Source organism: Phocoena phocoena, chromosome 6 (assembly GCF_963924675.1).
Source record: "Phocoena phocoena chromosome 6, mPhoPho1.1, whole genome shotgun sequence".
Classification (NCBI taxonomy): domain Eukaryota; kingdom Metazoa; phylum Chordata; class Mammalia; order Artiodactyla; family Phocoenidae; genus Phocoena; species Phocoena phocoena.
The window spans coordinates 92723669-92740772 of record NC_089224.1 but is presented as its reverse complement, the minus strand read 5'-3'; the positions used below and the strand labels follow the sequence as shown (position 1 = coordinate 92740772).

Genomic DNA, 17104 nt, shown 5'->3' with positions numbered 1-17104 from the left:
CAGTGAAAAGGAGCTATTGAGAGCAAGAAAGAGTTCTTAGAAGTAAAAATATAAATGTCTCTAAGAGAAGGGTCGAAAAGTGGAGTGGATGTTGTTGAAAACAATATTAGTGATTTGACAAAGCAAACTGAGAATTCCTTCAGAATGGAGAACTGATAAACAAGGAACTTGAATATCCCAATGGATCAAGCCCAAAAGATGGAAGTTAAGGGATACCTGTGATAAATCGAGAAACCCCAATAAAGAGTTCCAGAAGCAGAGAGAGGATAAGGGATGGAGGAGAAGAATTTCCTCCCAGTAGAAGAAAGTTCCCCTGAGCTTCAGAAAGGCTTGAATTTTTTGATCCAAATAGCCTCAGACCTTGTTTATCTATTTTATATAAAATAGTATATATCTGTTAACCCCAAGCTCTTAATTTGTCCCTTCTCCCCAACAACAAGGTCCTACCAAGTAGCTCAGGGAACTATATTCAATATCTTGTAATAACCTATAATGGAAAAGAATCTGAAAAAATATATATACATATATATGCGTATATATATGTGTGTATATATATATGTATGTATGTATAACTGAATCACTTTGCTGTACACCTGAAACTAACACAACATTGTAAATCAACTATACTTCAATAAAAAATAAAGTACCATTACCAGAGAAATAGAGTTTATTGATCCATGTTCAAGAAAACGGTGAGTAATGTGACTCCAAAAAAAAATAGGGGCTTCCCTGGTGGCTCAGGTGTTGGGAGTCCGCCTGCCAATGCAGGAGACACGGGTTCAAGCCCTGGCCCAGGAGGATCCCACATGCCGCTGAGCAGCTAGGCCAGTGCACCACAACTACTGAGCCTGTGCTCTGGAGCCCATGTACTGCAATACTGAAGCCTGTGTGCCTAGAGCCTGTGCTCCACAACAGGAAAGGCCACCGCAATGAAAGGTCCGTGCACCGCAACGGAGAGTAGCCCCCGCTTGCCACAACTAGAGAAAGCCCATGCACAGCAACAAAGACCCAACTCAGTCAAAAATAAATAAATTAATTAAAAAAAATAGCCTCTGAATGTTGGGCAGGCATACTTTCACTACTCCCTGTGAAATTTCCAAGGTCCAAAGTTAAGGAGAAAATCTGGTTTCCAGAGAGAAAAGAGAAATTTCACAAAGGAAATAAGGATCAGACGCACACTACACTTCTCATTTATAACTCTAAATGCCAGAAGGAAATGTAGCAGTGTTCTAAGAATACAGAGGGAAAATAGATATAAACTTTAAATTCCAAATCCATTCAAGCTAATATTCAAGTGTAAAGGAAAAATAAAATACTGCTTTAGATTTTAAGAGTTAATATGCTAATGCATCTTTGTGGGGGAAAATTGTCTAAGTATTAGCCCCTCTGAGAAAAGGAAAATATAAATTGAATAAAATTTTAAAGGAACAAGAAGGTGAGACACAAATTAGATCAATTCGGATATATTCAGCTGCAAGTTACAGAAGACCTAATTTAACGTAACTTCAGAGGATTTATTATACCATGTAATGAGAACTTAGCTGTACAGTGACTGATGTGGCTATGTGGAATGTTACCACATCTAATTCAGTATCTGTACTGCAAAGTTTCACACTGCAAAAAATATCATTGGCTTTAATTTGTTGTTTGTTTTGCCAGTACATTTTAGCACACTAATTAATTCCATTTGACAGCATTTCCAGTGCAGTTCCTTCCTGCCACAGTCAACATTCATTTTTTCTGTCTCTTTATTGCATTCCAAAAATATTTATCAAACTCCTGTTATATGCCAGGAACTATATAATACAATGGGACAAGAGATATCCTGGCATTCAAAGAACTTAAAGTCTTTGGGAGGAGAAAATTTAATTTCAAAATGGCAAAACGAGTTATGGTTAGGAAGGACAGAGGGCCATGGGAACTTGTGGAGTGAGCACCTAAAATGGACCAGTGGGGTCAGAGAAGCTTCCTGAGGAGCTTGGGTCTAAGCTGAGAATTAAAGGACAAGTAGGGGCTTCCTGGGTAAAGGGGGAAGAGAGCATTGATTCAGGCAAATAAAAGGACATGGGCAAAGACCCAGGTATAGGAAGAACCATGGTGCTCTCGTGGGACTGAGAGTATTCGATGTGGAGACTGAGTTCTGGTAGGGGATTTGTCCCCTCTTAGGGGAGCAGGTACCAGTTCAGGAAGGGCTTCATAAGTCATCCTGAGATACATTATCCTGAAGGCAGTTGTAAATTCCAAATCAGTTAGGAATTGGGATGTAAAAAGCGAGTCACAGAGTATTAATATCTTTTTACCTCTCTCTTAAACGGCTTAGAATTACGCATTGATATATTAAGTGATTTGTGTATTTTCTGAATCAGATGTGGAAGCTCCTCAGATCAACTGTCCTGCGGACATAGAGGCTGAGACTCAGGAACAGCAAGACTCTGCTAATATCACTTGGCAAATCCCAACAGCTAAAGACAACTCTGGGGAAAAGGTAAGGTTTGAGCAAATATTTGCATCCTTTGTCAGATGGATTCTAAATACACTGCAAATATGTGTGCTATTGAAAACTTACTAATTAATGATAGTGCCCTCTCTAGCTGTACTCATAAATGTTAATGCCCCATCTGATAGAAGAATGATCAGCCTTGAATTTTTCATTAGAAATTTCAGATGAAAATCTCAAAACGGAAACCCTTCATTCTGCGGATTCGTTGGCTGAGAATTCTTTGCCCCTTCCTAGGCTCTGAAGATCTTTTAAGAAAAAGAAAGATGGGGAATCAATCTTAGTTTCTATTTTTAAGCATATGTTTAAAAATATGATCCTGAAATGATTGCATATTGGCCAGTCTGAAGAAGATAACATCAGTGTTTCTTACTCAGCTTTTTTAAAACCAGCATTATTCAGAACACAGTATTTTAGTATAGTATATACAGTAGCTTGAGATAATTATCCATCAGATGCTAGGAAAGGAATTAGGAATTTAACACCCTCTTAAGTCTGTACTTTTACTGTTCACATACATGAAGATTCCCTTAAATGGTATATAGTTTTTACACCTGCATGTAAATATGTATGTAAGTTGTGTCATTCAAGGACTTGTGCCATTCAAGGACACACACACAATATGCTCTGATAATTGTGTTGAATAAACACAATATACTTTAAAGAATCAAGATAACTTTTTAAAAGTATATTATTAAATATAGTCATCACTCTGTATATTACGTCTCCAGGACTTACTTATTTTATAAGTGGAAGTTTGTACCTTTTGTCCACCTTCACCCCTTTTGAGCACCGCCATACCCCTCTTCTGGCAACCACCAAACTGTTCTCCGTATCTGTGATCTTTTTTTTTTTCCTGCCACTTATTAGCGAGATCATATGGTATTTATCTTTAGGTAACCAAAGACAAGGTAACTTTAAAATCTGATTTTAAAAGTGTAAATGTAAATTGTAGTACTTACTATACTGTAGGTGATGTGTGCGTTGAGTGCTCCCTCGTGTGTAGTTTCCACATTCTATAAGAGGCCCATGAAAACATGCATTGTCATCATTATCACCATCATCCTGGTCATTGTCATCAAATACTAAGAAGAGTGTAGGGACATACTTCAGGATCCATGAGAATTTAGACAAAATGTAGCACCTGTGTGTTGAAATATTTTTTCAAAATACAGTGGAAAAAACCAATGGATTTGACCTCAAAAGTATTTCTCAATTTTTTTAAATAAATTTATTTTTTTAATTATTTATTTTTGGCTGCGTTGGGTCTTCGTTGCTGTGCGTGGGCTTTCTCTAGTTGCGGCAAGTGGGGGCTACTCTCTGTTACTGGCGGGCTTCTCCTTATGGTGGCTCCTCTTGTTGCGGAGCATGGGTTCTAGGTGCACGGGCTTCAGTAGTTGTGGTGCCTGGGCTCAGTCGTTGTGGCTCGTGGGCTCTAGAGCACAGGCTCAGTAGTTGTGGCACATGGGCTTAGTTGCTCCACAGCATGTGGGATCTTCCCACACCAGGGGTCGAACCCATATCCCCTGCATTGGCAGGTGGATTCTTAACTACTGCGCCACCAGGGAAGTGCCTCTATTTGTATTTTTAATAGTTCTCTAGAAAACTAGAGAAAAATGCTTCAACTATGTCAAATGTTAGAATGTTTATTACATCACTATTAATATAAATTTATCTTTATCACATTATAATTTTCAAACGGACTAAGAAGACAAACATATGGTTCAAAAAGGGAAGAATAATCTATATCATGCAATCATATGAGAATTTAATCTTAGCGTAAGACATTAAGAAACTGCAAATTAAAACAATGACCTCATGCCATATTTTTGATTTACCAAAAGGTAATGATATTTAATATAGATCAGAGAACTTTGAATGGGAACTTTGACAATGATACTATCAATGGGAATGCAAATACTAACTAATACTAACAATGGGACTAACAATGGGAATGCAAATACTAACAATGGGAATGCAAATTTTTACCGTGATCTGGGAAATAAATTTTGTATTATCTATCAATAAAATGCTAATGACTTTGAGGTTAATAATTCTGTTTCTGGAAATTTATTATAAGGACATAATAAAAATATTTTTAAATTATCTGTACAAAACTGTTATCGTAGTGCTGCTTACAACATTAAAATTTGGGACCAATTTAAATGTGCTTGAATAGATTTTTCTTTTAAAAAATTGCCATGTAGTTATTATATAGGTTATAAAGATATTTAAGAGTCATAAGTTCTAAAAACTATGTAAGAGCATAAAAAATGTTTTAAGATATTATGTTTAATAAAAAGGGAACAACATTTCGGGGGCTTGCCTGGAGGCGCAGTGGTTGAGAGTCCGCCTGCCGATGCAGGGGACACAGGTTCGTGTCCCGGTCCAGGAGGATCCCACATGCTGCTCCGCGGCTGGGCCCGTGAGCCGTGGCCGCTAAGCCTGCGCGTCTGGAGCCTGTGCTCCGCAGCGGGAGAGGACACAGCAGTGAGAGGCCCACATACTGCAAAAAAAAAAAAAAAAAAAGGAACAACATTTCATATGTATCCCAACTCTATAAACCATATAGATAAATAGTCTAGAAAGAAGTATACCAAAGGCTATGTCTGATTTTTTTTTCCTTTTTGCTATACATAAAATATTGTGTCTTTTTTACTTCTTTGCTAATAATATATAAACCAAAAAATAATAAAAGTACTATTAATATTAACTTTAACTTTCCTGATATTTCTCTCCAATAGGTGTCAATCCACGTTCATCCAGCTTTTACCCCACCTTATCTTTTCCCAATTGGAGATGTTGCTATCACGTACACAGCAACTGACCTATCCAGCAACCAAGCCAGCTGCACTTTCCATATCAAGGTTATTGGTAAGTCTTCAAATTACTTGGGTAGGTTTGTGAAATAATCCAGTGCCCCCAAAGACTTTCCTTCTCCTTTATCTTCAACAACTCCTTTCTCACTGATTCTTCCTTCTGTCATTGAAGCCACTTCCTCTTTGAAACCTATGTACCCTTTAATTATCACTCTGTCTCTTTGACCCCTTCCGATATGAGCCTTTTGAAAAGTTCCCAATGGTTGCCATCTCTTTTGGCTTAACTGCCATTTATTCTCAAAGTCACTCAAGTCTGGCTTCTGTCTCCTTCACTCATAGAAACTACTTTCATCAAGGTTACGGTGATCTCTAGAGCTAATCCTACTGCACGCTTTTTAGTCCTTATTTGACATGTTTCCATAGATTTTACATTATTAACCATGCTCGCTTTATCAAAACTGCCTCCTTCCATAGCTTCTCTGACACCAGTCTTTCTGGTTTTTTTCCCCCATTATTCTCATTTTTCCTCCTTGATTGCTTTTTTAGGCTTCTCTTCCTCAGACCAACTCTCAAATGTGGATCATCCCCAGGATTCCGGCCTTGGCCCTCTTCTCTTTCTCTCTCTCTAGTTTTCCTGGTAATTTTGTTAACTGACAGCTCCCAGATTTCTATCTCCAGCTCAGATTTCTCTTCTGAAATTCAGAGCAGTATATAATACTGCCTACTGACTTTCCCACGTGGATGCCCCACAGGCACTTCAAACTCACCCGAACCTAAAATATTTCTTAGCTCAGAAAATGGAGTGAAGACCTAGCTACCATGCAGAAATCTGGAAGTCATTCTTGATTCCTCTCCCTCCATCACCAACATCTAATACCTCATCAGGTTCTACTGGTTTCATCTCCTTAGTATCTCTGAAATCTGTCCCAGTCTCTCCATCCTCACATCCCACTGCTATACATCACTCCTTCTTTTTAATTTTACTTTATTGTTTTGGTTTGGTTTACTCCATCATCTCCCAATTGGTGTTTGTGCTTTCAATCAATTCAGTAGATAGCAGATACCCACCAGCAAGACTTAATACGTGGAGAATATATGAAGCGGTCTGTAGCACTCAGGAGCACAGACTCTGAACCCAAACTGCTTGACTCCACAGCCAGCTCTCCCACTTAAGGCAGTGTAACCAGTCACCTCTCTGTGCCTCAGTTTCTTCATCCAGAAATAGAATTAATAAATATATTACCTTATAGGGTTATTGTGAGATTTTTGATTAGTTAAGATATACAAACTGCTCAAGGTAGTGCCTGACACATTAAGCTCTGTGTAAATATACTAACATTTTTGTATTTTGGTCTCAGGTGTATTTTTAATGTTTATTTTAAAATTCAGTACATTAAATTCATTTCATTGTAAGACTTTTACGTAACCTCTTGAAATAACCAATGTGTATCAAACTGGCTTCTTACCCTAGACGTGATAGGTTTTGGTGAAAGTAGATAAAAAGACTCATATGAAAGTCAGTCTAGTTCATGTCGTAGTGCTTAGTTGTTTTTAATTGCTTTTTCAAGGTTGTTTTAAGCATGAATTTTATCAGTCACGTGAAAAATATGTTGGGTTTGTTTTTATGGCGCTGTGATTTTAAACATGAAAATGTGATTCAAGAGTTTGCCAAGTTTTCGTTTTTCACAATGAAGAGTCAGCATGATGAAATGTCAAAAGTGTACTCGAGTGTCTAGCTAGACACGAGCTGAATTTTCAAATTATGAAAGAGAGAGGAAATGGGAGGGAGGAGGGGACAGGAGAAGGAGGGGGAAAGAGAGAATGGGAGAGAAAGGGAGGGGGAGAGAGAGACACAGAAAATATTCCAAAGCCTACATTTTCTTGTTTTCCTCAGATGAGGGGTCGTGTTGGTGTCTTAATGATAAATGAGAGGAAACAGGAACGCTTTTGCTTAACATTCCACAGAGTGCTGCCTCGCTTGCTTTGAACGGATTTTCTCTCCCTCGTGGAGACAATGCATCTGGCTGGTCCCTCCAATTCTTTGACAGTCATTGGCCTCGTCTTACTGCTCTCCTGTCCCTGAACTTCAACTTTAAACTGTTTGGCTAAAATCAGATAAATTTAGAAAATCTTGGAACTATTTCATCTGCAACTTCTTTTGGGAAAATAGTAAATACTGTCGGATTTGTAAGTTTCACTGAATTGGCTTGATGCAGCATTCTGGAAGTGCACTGACCTCCTACCAGCGTTCCTTCATTCTTGTCTTTATTCAGCAACTTTTTCTGAGCATCTTTTATGGGCCAGGTGCCCTGCTAGGCCATGGAGACCTAACTGTGAGCAAAGGAGGCTCCACTGCTGGTTGACAGAGTTTACAGCCTAGGAAGGTAGTAAACCAAAGATCCTGTACTAAGGAAATGACAAACATGAGGAAGAGAGAAAAACTGAACATTTATTCGTAAGACTTAGCTTAAAACAAAAATCTATATATTCTCCAGAGGTAGAGCTCATTTAATTTCAGAATTATATGTTTCCGTATGTCATTGATAGTATATCATCCTAGTCTTGAGGTCTATGACTACAATTTACCAGCTTAATGACCTAAGGCAAGTCTCTTAAATTTGCCTGGTTTCAGATTCCTTACCTATATAATTAGAAAAGAAGTATTCGTCCCTCAAAGGCATGTTGTTACAAATAGAAGGACATTTCAAAAGTGTAAACATTAATAGTTATGTTAAAATTTCCTCCTTTACACCTTCTTCTCCCGTTGCGCAGGCTCAGCGGCCATGGCTCACGGGCCCAGCCGCTCCGCGGCACGTGGGATCTTCCCGGACCGGGGCACGAACCCGTGTCCCCTGCATTGGCAGGCGGACTCTCAACCGCTGCGCCACCAGGGAAGCCCCCTCCTTTACACCTTCTTTGTTGTCCTTTACTGACATCCTAAAACTTCTACCACATTCCGTCAGAGCTTTGAAACCTGGCTTATCCGTGCCGCCACCTCAAACCCCTCCTTCAGTGTACATTACAGTACCCAGCAACAGACTCACAGTTCTTTCATTTCTACCACGGCTTTCACCCCCTCTCCACTGTAGCCCCCCATTCCCATGTCCACACCCTGTTCTTTGTCTTTCCCTGGAATTTATCAGCCTTAGGAATCTTAGACTCCAGTGTCCCATCTATGGACATAACCTCCTGGCCTTCCAACAATACAACATCCTCACTTACATCTTACGTATTCTGCAGCATGACTCGGATCTCTGCCCATTGGTCCTTCCATTTAGCATCTATCAGCCCTTCCGTTAAGAGGAGGATCGTGGGAATGATCCCAGTGAAATGACTGCTTTGGTCATTTCACGCCTTCCAATTATCTGGGAAGGTTTTCTACACTTCTAGGTGGGTCAGCTCAACTACCAGTGGCGAAACTCACAAATTAAATGCTCACCGTATCCTGAATTTGCCTTTCATACTGCTATGCTCTTGGTGATTTTAGCAATCTGGTATTCCTTCTTCAACAGGCAGAGGGAAGTATAGCAAGAATCAGCTTTTTCTGTTGATGTTGAAGCATACCTCATCATCAAAGGGGCCCCAGGGCCAGCCTTATGTCTAACAAGGTCAAGGTTCTCTGCCAGCACAAGTAGACTCTGGTTCTCTCTTGCAGCCTTCCTCACCAGTTGTGAACATCAGTTGTGACTTCATTCTCTGATTTCATGTTCTTTAGATGTAGAACCACCTAGCATAGACTGGTGCAGATCCCCACCTCCAGTCCAGGTCTCCGAGAAGGGGCACGCTGCCACCTGGGATGAGCCTCAGTTCTCGGACAACTCAGGTGAGAACGCAGAGATCGTGTTCTCAGTGTGTTACCGCCAAATTATACTTTATTTTAAAAAGCTTTTAAAAAGGTAGAAGAGAAATGCAAAGCAAATTACATCGAAATAGAGTGAATAATTATATAAGGTAATATGTTTTAATGCTAGGATAAGTATACATAATTTAACATTATTAATCTTACCTATTCATGGCGTTTCCTTTCATTCAATATTCAGTGGACATTATTAAACGTGTACAAGGTGTTTTATTTGAAAGTGTTCTAATAAATTCATCGAGTCTCTAAGCTTCCATTGTCCTAAAGACATAAACTATGCATCCTATTGGTAAATCTAACGCAGTTCTATGTTTTCATACTCAGTTCTTAAACATTTGTCAAACAAGTTATAAAAATTCATGGGAAAACAGAAAAAAATGGGCTAATATAGCTGAAGTTCACTTTAAAACTTTGACCAAAACCCCGGAAACAATAAGAATGCAAGTTAAATAGATTACTTAATTAAATTTCCAGTATTCACAGAGACTGACCTATTCAAGGAAGATAATTTATTTAGTAAGAATGCCTTAATTCAATAGGTTTTTGAGTCAACAATTTCTGTGTTATAGCGTAAAACTATATCCTTTATTTTCTACTAGCGGCCAAATCAGTACAAATAGAATGCCCAGCTGGTTTGTATAAACAGAAAATGAAAATTCAAATCAAATAAAGTGACCGCACACAATAACCCTCAAGTTGGATTCCTTCTTTCCGCTTCTTTCCTTTCTAGGGGCTGTGTTGGCCATCACCAGAAGTCATACACCAGGAGACCTTTTCCCTCACGGGGAGACGGTAGTGCGGTACACAGCCACTGACCCCTCAGGCAATAACAGAACATGTGACATCCACATTATCATAAAAGGTATACTCTGCATAAGCCTCCAAAAATCTAGTTGAACTTGATATATGTAATCGCTATTAAGCTCTATTTTGTGAAAGAAAATAGTCCATGAGCAGTAGGTGTTTAAAGTTAGAATACTGACAGGTTTTACTGAGATTTCTGACTATTATTCCTTCACTTCATGGTAAATAGAAATATTTTCTTCTGGGGTAGTCTTTAATTAACGACTTATTAACATTTTCTCCAAAGTTGTAAAGTATTGTTGTCATGATCCTATTTTGAATGCTTGAGGAGACAGATTCAGAAAATGTTATTTCCTATGTAATGTTACCTGGTTTTCATTTTTCTTAAAGGAATGCCAAAAATAACTCGCAAATCAGAAGTACTTTATCTTTTCATAAAATATGCACAGTTACACAGAGGTAATTAATTACCCATAATTACACATAGGTACAGTTTTTTGACTGAACCCACCTAGGAATCAAAAAGCAGACTTTGCAACAATCCCACACTAAGGATGTACTGTGAGAGTTTTTCTAGGAGTAGTGGTGGACGGGAGGAATCCTTTTCAAAATTCAGCTTAGACTCCTGGATTTTAATTTGTATTTCTTATACCACTGTATATGAGTAATACAGTTATTTTACGCAGGTTCCCCCTGTGAAGTTCCGTTTACACCTGTAAATGGGGATTTTCTATGTAGTCAAGATAGTGCTGGAGTTAACTGCACATTAAGTTGCCTAGAGGGCTATGATTTCACAGAAGGCTCTACTGACAAGTACTATTGTGCTTATGAAGATGGTATCTGGAAGCCACCGTATTCCACTGAATGGCCAGACTGCGCTAGTAAGTTCTAATTATTTTCTGGACTCCTTTCGTGTGTGTGAATATGTATTTGTCTGCCTAGGTGTATAAATTTCTAAACATTGAAGGGAAAAATTGCTTTAATATAGGGATTCGGTTTGGTGCGTGGAACACGGTGCCGTGAATTTGAAGTGTTTGCAGAGAAGAGAAATGCTTGTCCCTTGACTTAAGATATTAGCCCCCCAGAGTCTTGCTATATATCAGATTGCTATAGGATAAGATTCAGTTTATGGCAAAAGCATCTTGGCGCTCTCATTTTCATTTACCAGAATTATCCGAAGAGACTTGTCGGCGTGTCATTCTTGACTTGTAAACTTCAACTTATAAAGTATAGTCTTACAGTCTTTAGAAGAGCTTATGTTTAAAGTAAGAGCCAATATATGTGATGCAGTGAGAGATCAGTCACATTCTCTTTAGAAGTGATTTAGATTTAGAGCTATTCTGTAATCTTATATATTATTATAAAAATAACCCAATATCTTTGTCTAGTGTAAATAATATTTTCTGGAGTGAATCTTTGATCTAGTACTGTAGGTGAAGTTTAAATGCCAGTGTCTTAGAAAAACAGTAAAGCCCACTTACTTGAGCTATTTTTTTCCCCAACTTTGGGAAGCAAATAAAAGTGGTATCACTCACCTCTATCAAAGATTTAGACAGTAGGATTTGTTGTTTTGTTTTTTTTTTTGCGGTACGCGGGCCTCTCACTGTTGTGGCCTCTCCTGTTGCGGAGCACAGGCTCCGGATGCCCAGGCTCAGAGGCCATGGCTCATGGGCCCAGCCGCTCCGCGGCATGTGGGATCTTCCCGGACCGGGGCACGAACCCGCGTCCCCTGCATCAGCAGGCGGACTCTCAACCGCTGCGCCACCAGGGAAACCCTAGACAATAGGATTTTAATGCTGATGCTATTAGGAGACATAGTCTCTGAATATTCTGAGACATCTTGCTGAGTCTAAATTCTAAGCTTCTGATCCAAGGAAAAATTTATCTTTGTGAAATTACACTTTCAAGAAATAGAATTTCACATAATATTCAGAAAGTTTTCAATGTCTATTGGTTGCAAATATAATATAAACATATAAGTTTACATAAATATAAATTATAATATCTTTGATGCAGCTAGTATTTTTCAAAGATTCCCAGGAATATAATGAGGAGAATTTTTATATCTCTTTTTCTCTTAAATGCTCCTTTTTTTATATGATTGGAAGGTAAAGAATAATATATCAAAGCAAATTTATCACCGGGTAACTGGGTACAGAGCTGCTTGGCTCATGGTTTATTATGATCAATTAATGCCTGGAAACGTTCCTTAACTGTCATCTTTTGTTTTGATAACAATCCCAAAAATCATGTCAGGATTAAAATACCAAGTCACAGTTATTCCACAGAAAATTAAATCGTTGTTTTGAAAACACTAACCAACTGGAGCTGTTTTTTCCAACATTTTCCAGTAAAACGTTTTGCAAATCATGGGTTCAAGTCCTTTGAGATGCTGTACAAAGCAACTCGTTGTGATGACACGGATCTGTTGAAGAAGTTTTCTGAAACATTTGAGACCACCTTGGGGAAAATGGTATGTCAGTAGCATTCCTGTGTTGTTTGCCATATTTGAAAGGACACTCGCTGTTGAGTTTTTTGTAACCTCTCTGGGTCACCTGCAACAAAAATTCTTTGTCCCGATGATTCCCTTCTTCTTTGTGACCCAAACTTGCTCCTCATATTTAGAATTATTCATAGGATTTTGGACTTCTGGAGTGAATTATATGTAAATCTGTGTTAAAGCACTTTGAATTTTTTAAAACACTCCAAGTCAGAAAGGGAAGCTTAGGGTCCATGTGGTTTGAGAATGTCTGCTTTGTTATTTAAAGTATGACAAAAATGCCATTGTAGACTGTATTTCTTTTATGATGAGGAGATCATTGAACATTTAAAGGATTTTCTTTTTCATGTGTTTTCGTTTAGGACTCTTTCAGTGATTCCAAGAAAGCAAAACGATGCATTTAACTGTATTGAATGTCTTAAAGGCAGGAAATGATGACATATATATATATATATATATATATATATATATATATATATATATATATATATATATTTGTATCCGTAACAGAGTTGAGTGGCTTAGATTTTGGATAGATTCTGAAAGTAGATGTAGTAGTAGTAGTAGATTTGATACAGAGTGTGAGAGAAAGCGAGGCATCAAGGAGGCGGAGTGTACAGGAGCATAGATACAGGAGTGAGTCCACATGGTGATGTAAGTGTGTGAAGGAAGGATCTTTTGTGACTATTTGATCTGTGAAAAAAGATGCGGAATGATCAGCCTGGAGTATGGATGGGAGTTGCTGGAGGAGCTTGAGAGGCTTGAGAAAACAGAACATGGTATAAAATAATTTTCTAGGAGAGCATAAATGAATATTCTAGGGAAATGTAGTAGGCTTGGCAGTAAGCAGCGTTGTGTTTTCTCCTAAGCTATAGTTGAGCATGTGGGCACAAATGTGGAGAAAGCAGAGCAATGAATTTAACCAGGGTTAAAGGTCCTCCAGGCAAACATATTGAGGAGGGTGCATGCACGGGAGTAATTCATGATGGTAGACCATGGGATCCAAGATGGGCAAATAAGGAAGTGAAGACATCAGGAGCTGAGAGACAGTGAGGAGGTGGGTAGCATCAGTGGATTATAGATTCTGATGAAGTCAAAGAATTGTTGGATTCTTGGGAGTAGGAGAAGGTGCAGTTACTGGTAACAACGAGGTCTGAGGGTATGATCATGAGACATACCCTCAAGTGTATGTCTCATGTATGTCAAGTGACAAAGTAGAGCTGGGGCTTCCCTGGTGGTGCAGTGGTTGAGAATCTGCCTGCTAATGCAGGGGACACAGGTTCGAGCCCTGGTCTGGGAGGATCCCACATGCCGTGGAGCAACTAGGCCCATGGGCCACAACTACTGAGCCTGCGCTCCGCAACAAGAGAGGCCGCAATAGTGAGAGGCCCGCGCACCGCGATGAAGAGTGGCCCCCGCTTGCCACAACTAGAGATAGCCCTCGCAGAGAAACGAAGACCCAACACAGCAAAAATAAATTAATTAATTAATAAACTCCTACCCGCAACATCTTCTTTAAAAAAAAAAAAAAATAGAGCTGGAAGACAGAAGAGGAAGAGGAAGTGAGACTCCAAGGTGATAGAAGGATCAGCTGGGTGGATGCAGAAATCACCGAGGGCTGTAACAAGGACGGTTACCAAGCGCTCTCGGAATGAGAGGGTGACTCAGAGTGGGGGAGGGCTGTAGGTGATGGCCACAAGGAGGGTCAGTGTGTGGTATAGTTGATTGCAGGAGCTTCAAAACTGTGAGGCTTCAAGGAGGTTCATGGGAGCATGATCTGGAAACAGCAATAAAGAGTGAGGAGGACACTTCCTCCATGCCCACCACCTAAGAAAACTAGGAAGTCAGGTTTCATTGAGAGCAAAAATGAAGAGAACATAAGGAGAGGAGGTTAAAAATAATAATAATAATAATAATAGGAGATTGGCTGATTACTGACTGTGTTTCAGAGGGCATCGAGGAAGATTTTGAGGACTTGGAGAAGGGTGGGAGATAGGGTCAGAGAAAAGGATCTAAAGAGCCATTAATAAAATGTTGTAAATCAACTGCACTTCAATTTTAAAAAAGCCAAATGGGGTGAAAGTTAAGAGACAAGAGATATCCCAAGAGTCCTGGTTTTCTTGTGGTAAGTGATATAAACCGAAAGAAAAGGCATGAGGCTAATCCTGGTGGTCCACAGGCACTTAGAGGAGGTAGGGGAGGGCATGGAGGAGGGTCAGGAGCCTTTTTAAGGGCAGACAGAGCTCTAGGGCCCTCCCTTCCCTCCTGCTGATGGAGAGGTGAAGGCCAGAGGAGCAAAGGGCTTATCCAAGGCACACCCAGATGTGAAGTACATTTTGTCCTCTTCATTTTTTATTTGCAGGTCCCATCATTTTGTAGTGACGCTGATGACATTGACTGCAGACTGGAGGACCTGACCAAAAAATACTGCCTCGAATATAATTATGAGTATGAAAATGGCTTTGCAATTGGTAATGAAATTATTTAGTGTGGGTAGTTGGCAAAACTGATCTGCAGACTAAGAAAATCATTCCAGAAGAGTGGGGCAAACTGGAAAAATGATCTTTCGTTCGTTTATTCATCAAGTATTTTAGGATGACTGGATCACTTGATACTGTGCTTAATGATCTTTATAAATATATTACATTTGGGGTATCAGATAAATTCTTTCAAAATATTAGCCAAAATGCCTCAGGATGATAAAAACTAAGAAAACTAAGTCACATTATGATTGTAAAATTCAAATATTCATATGAGATCTTAGAAGAGAATAGTCATAACTATAAAGTACTCACAACAATTTTTATATGGCATTTAACTTAAATTGCAAGTAAGCCATTTATTCAAGTCTAATATACCTTCAAGTGGAATTCTGATGTTTTCTTTATGTGGAGTCTGAACACTTTTTTCTTTTCTTTTTTTTTTTTTTTGAGATATCATTGACATATAACTTTCATTAAAGCTACTCCAAAGTGTGCTATGTGATTTTTTTTGGCTGGTCCAACTGACCATTTAGCTTACTGTCTTCAGATTTCTAGATTTCAGTTGTGTCTCTCAATTAGCAAAATTGTCCTTTCCAGTAATTATTTTTATTTCATTCTTATAAAACTGTCCCGAACTTGCAGAGTAGTGTTTTAAAATATAATAGTGATAACAAAATAGTGTTGTGTTTAAAGCACATGAACTCTACAAGCAACTAGTAAGGTCTGAATCCTGGCTTCCCCACCAACTAGGTGTGTGGTCTTGAGCCCAAGTTCTCAAACCACTCTGTGCCTCCATTTTCTCACCTGTAAATTGGGTATATAAGAGTACTGAACACATAGAGCCATTGTAAGGATTAAATGAGGAAGTACAAGTATAAATAAAGTGCTTAGAAGGTTATTTGAGACAGTTTTAATTCACTTGACAGCAGACATCCTTTTTGTTTCTGACACTAGTCGTGTTTTTAGTGATTCAGCACTGAGTGATGTTGAATGTCGCTTTAGATTTTTAAATTTAAAAATGTTATTTGTAAAAAAAAAAAAATGTTATTTGTGCATACATGTTTATTGCAAAAATTTGAAAAATGCTAAAGAACGATATTGAGATAACCTGCAATCCCAGAAATAATTCTGTTAATATATTAATGAATATGTAACTGTACATGCATATGTATGCTGACCCATACTATTTTGTAAACGTGAATTTTTAGGTAAGATTTTATTCAGGACATTTTTACGTCATAAATATTATACTTCAATACAATTTTAATATCTACATATTATTTTATGAGTCAGTTTGCCATAATTTATATAAACAATTTCCTATTGGTAGGCTTAAGTTGTTTTCCAATTTTAACTATTATGTACAACTTCTCAGTGAACATATTTGACATTAAAGTTTTAGATAGAAAAACACAAGGTGGCATTGGCAGGGGAGCTGGCAGTGGCACATCTAGAATAACAATGCCTCTTCTGTCACACATGACCCAGGTTTCCCTCAACCCCCAGACTGTTGAGGTAGGTTGCAGGGGTGCAGGGATACACACAGAGGGAGTCAGTTGTCATCATGAGGCTTTGAGATGGGTGATGTTTGTCATTCTAGAAGGATCCAGATGGCATGTGGTACAAGTGATCCTAAGAGACAGCCGTTCCTCCTTGAGTGTCCTCACAACAGAGTCACAAGATCAGCGTAATGGTTATAACACCTTGGCAAGTCATAATGTATGGAAAATAAAGGGCCAATAAATATATTAAAATTGTTTGATCTTATAATAATCATGTAATTCAAATGAAAACTAAAATGAGATGCCATTTTTGACCTGTCAGATTAACAAATTTGAATAAGAATCATAACACCCAGAGTTGGCAAGGGTGTCAGGGGAAAAAAATCATATTCATATATTGTGTGTAGAGGAGACATTGAAGGGCATTTGACGATATGTATCTAAAGGATTAAAAATGCTCAGACCCAGAAATTCCACTTCTAAGGATATTTCTCAAGATAAAACTCATGCTAATGTACAAACATGTACCACATTTTATAAATTCTAAGATGTACACTTTTCATTTGGGCATCTCTGAAATTGGGATGTGTCTTCTCATTGATGGTGTCTTATACTTTATGAAATAGTGTATGTACAAGGA

At 38.5% G+C, this 17104-nt stretch overlaps 1 protein-coding gene across 1 annotated transcript in view; it reads left to right on the top strand.

The window, feature by feature from the left end:
- The window catches only part of SVEP1 (sushi, von Willebrand factor type A, EGF and pentraxin domain containing 1), a 182274-nt gene that overhangs the window by 79874 nt on the left and 85296 nt on the right, over positions 1-17104 (top strand). Inside the window, exons 8-14 of the mRNA XM_065878472.1 lie at positions 2367-2485; positions 5242-5371; positions 9032-9139; positions 9906-10037; positions 10666-10860; positions 12331-12452; positions 14842-14950. Coding sequence (XP_065734544.1) covers positions 2367-2485; positions 5242-5371; positions 9032-9139; positions 9906-10037; positions 10666-10860; positions 12331-12452; positions 14842-14950 — 915 coding nt within the window. The remainder of the gene's footprint in view (positions 1-2366; positions 2486-5241; positions 5372-9031; positions 9140-9905; positions 10038-10665; positions 10861-12330; positions 12453-14841; positions 14951-17104) is intronic.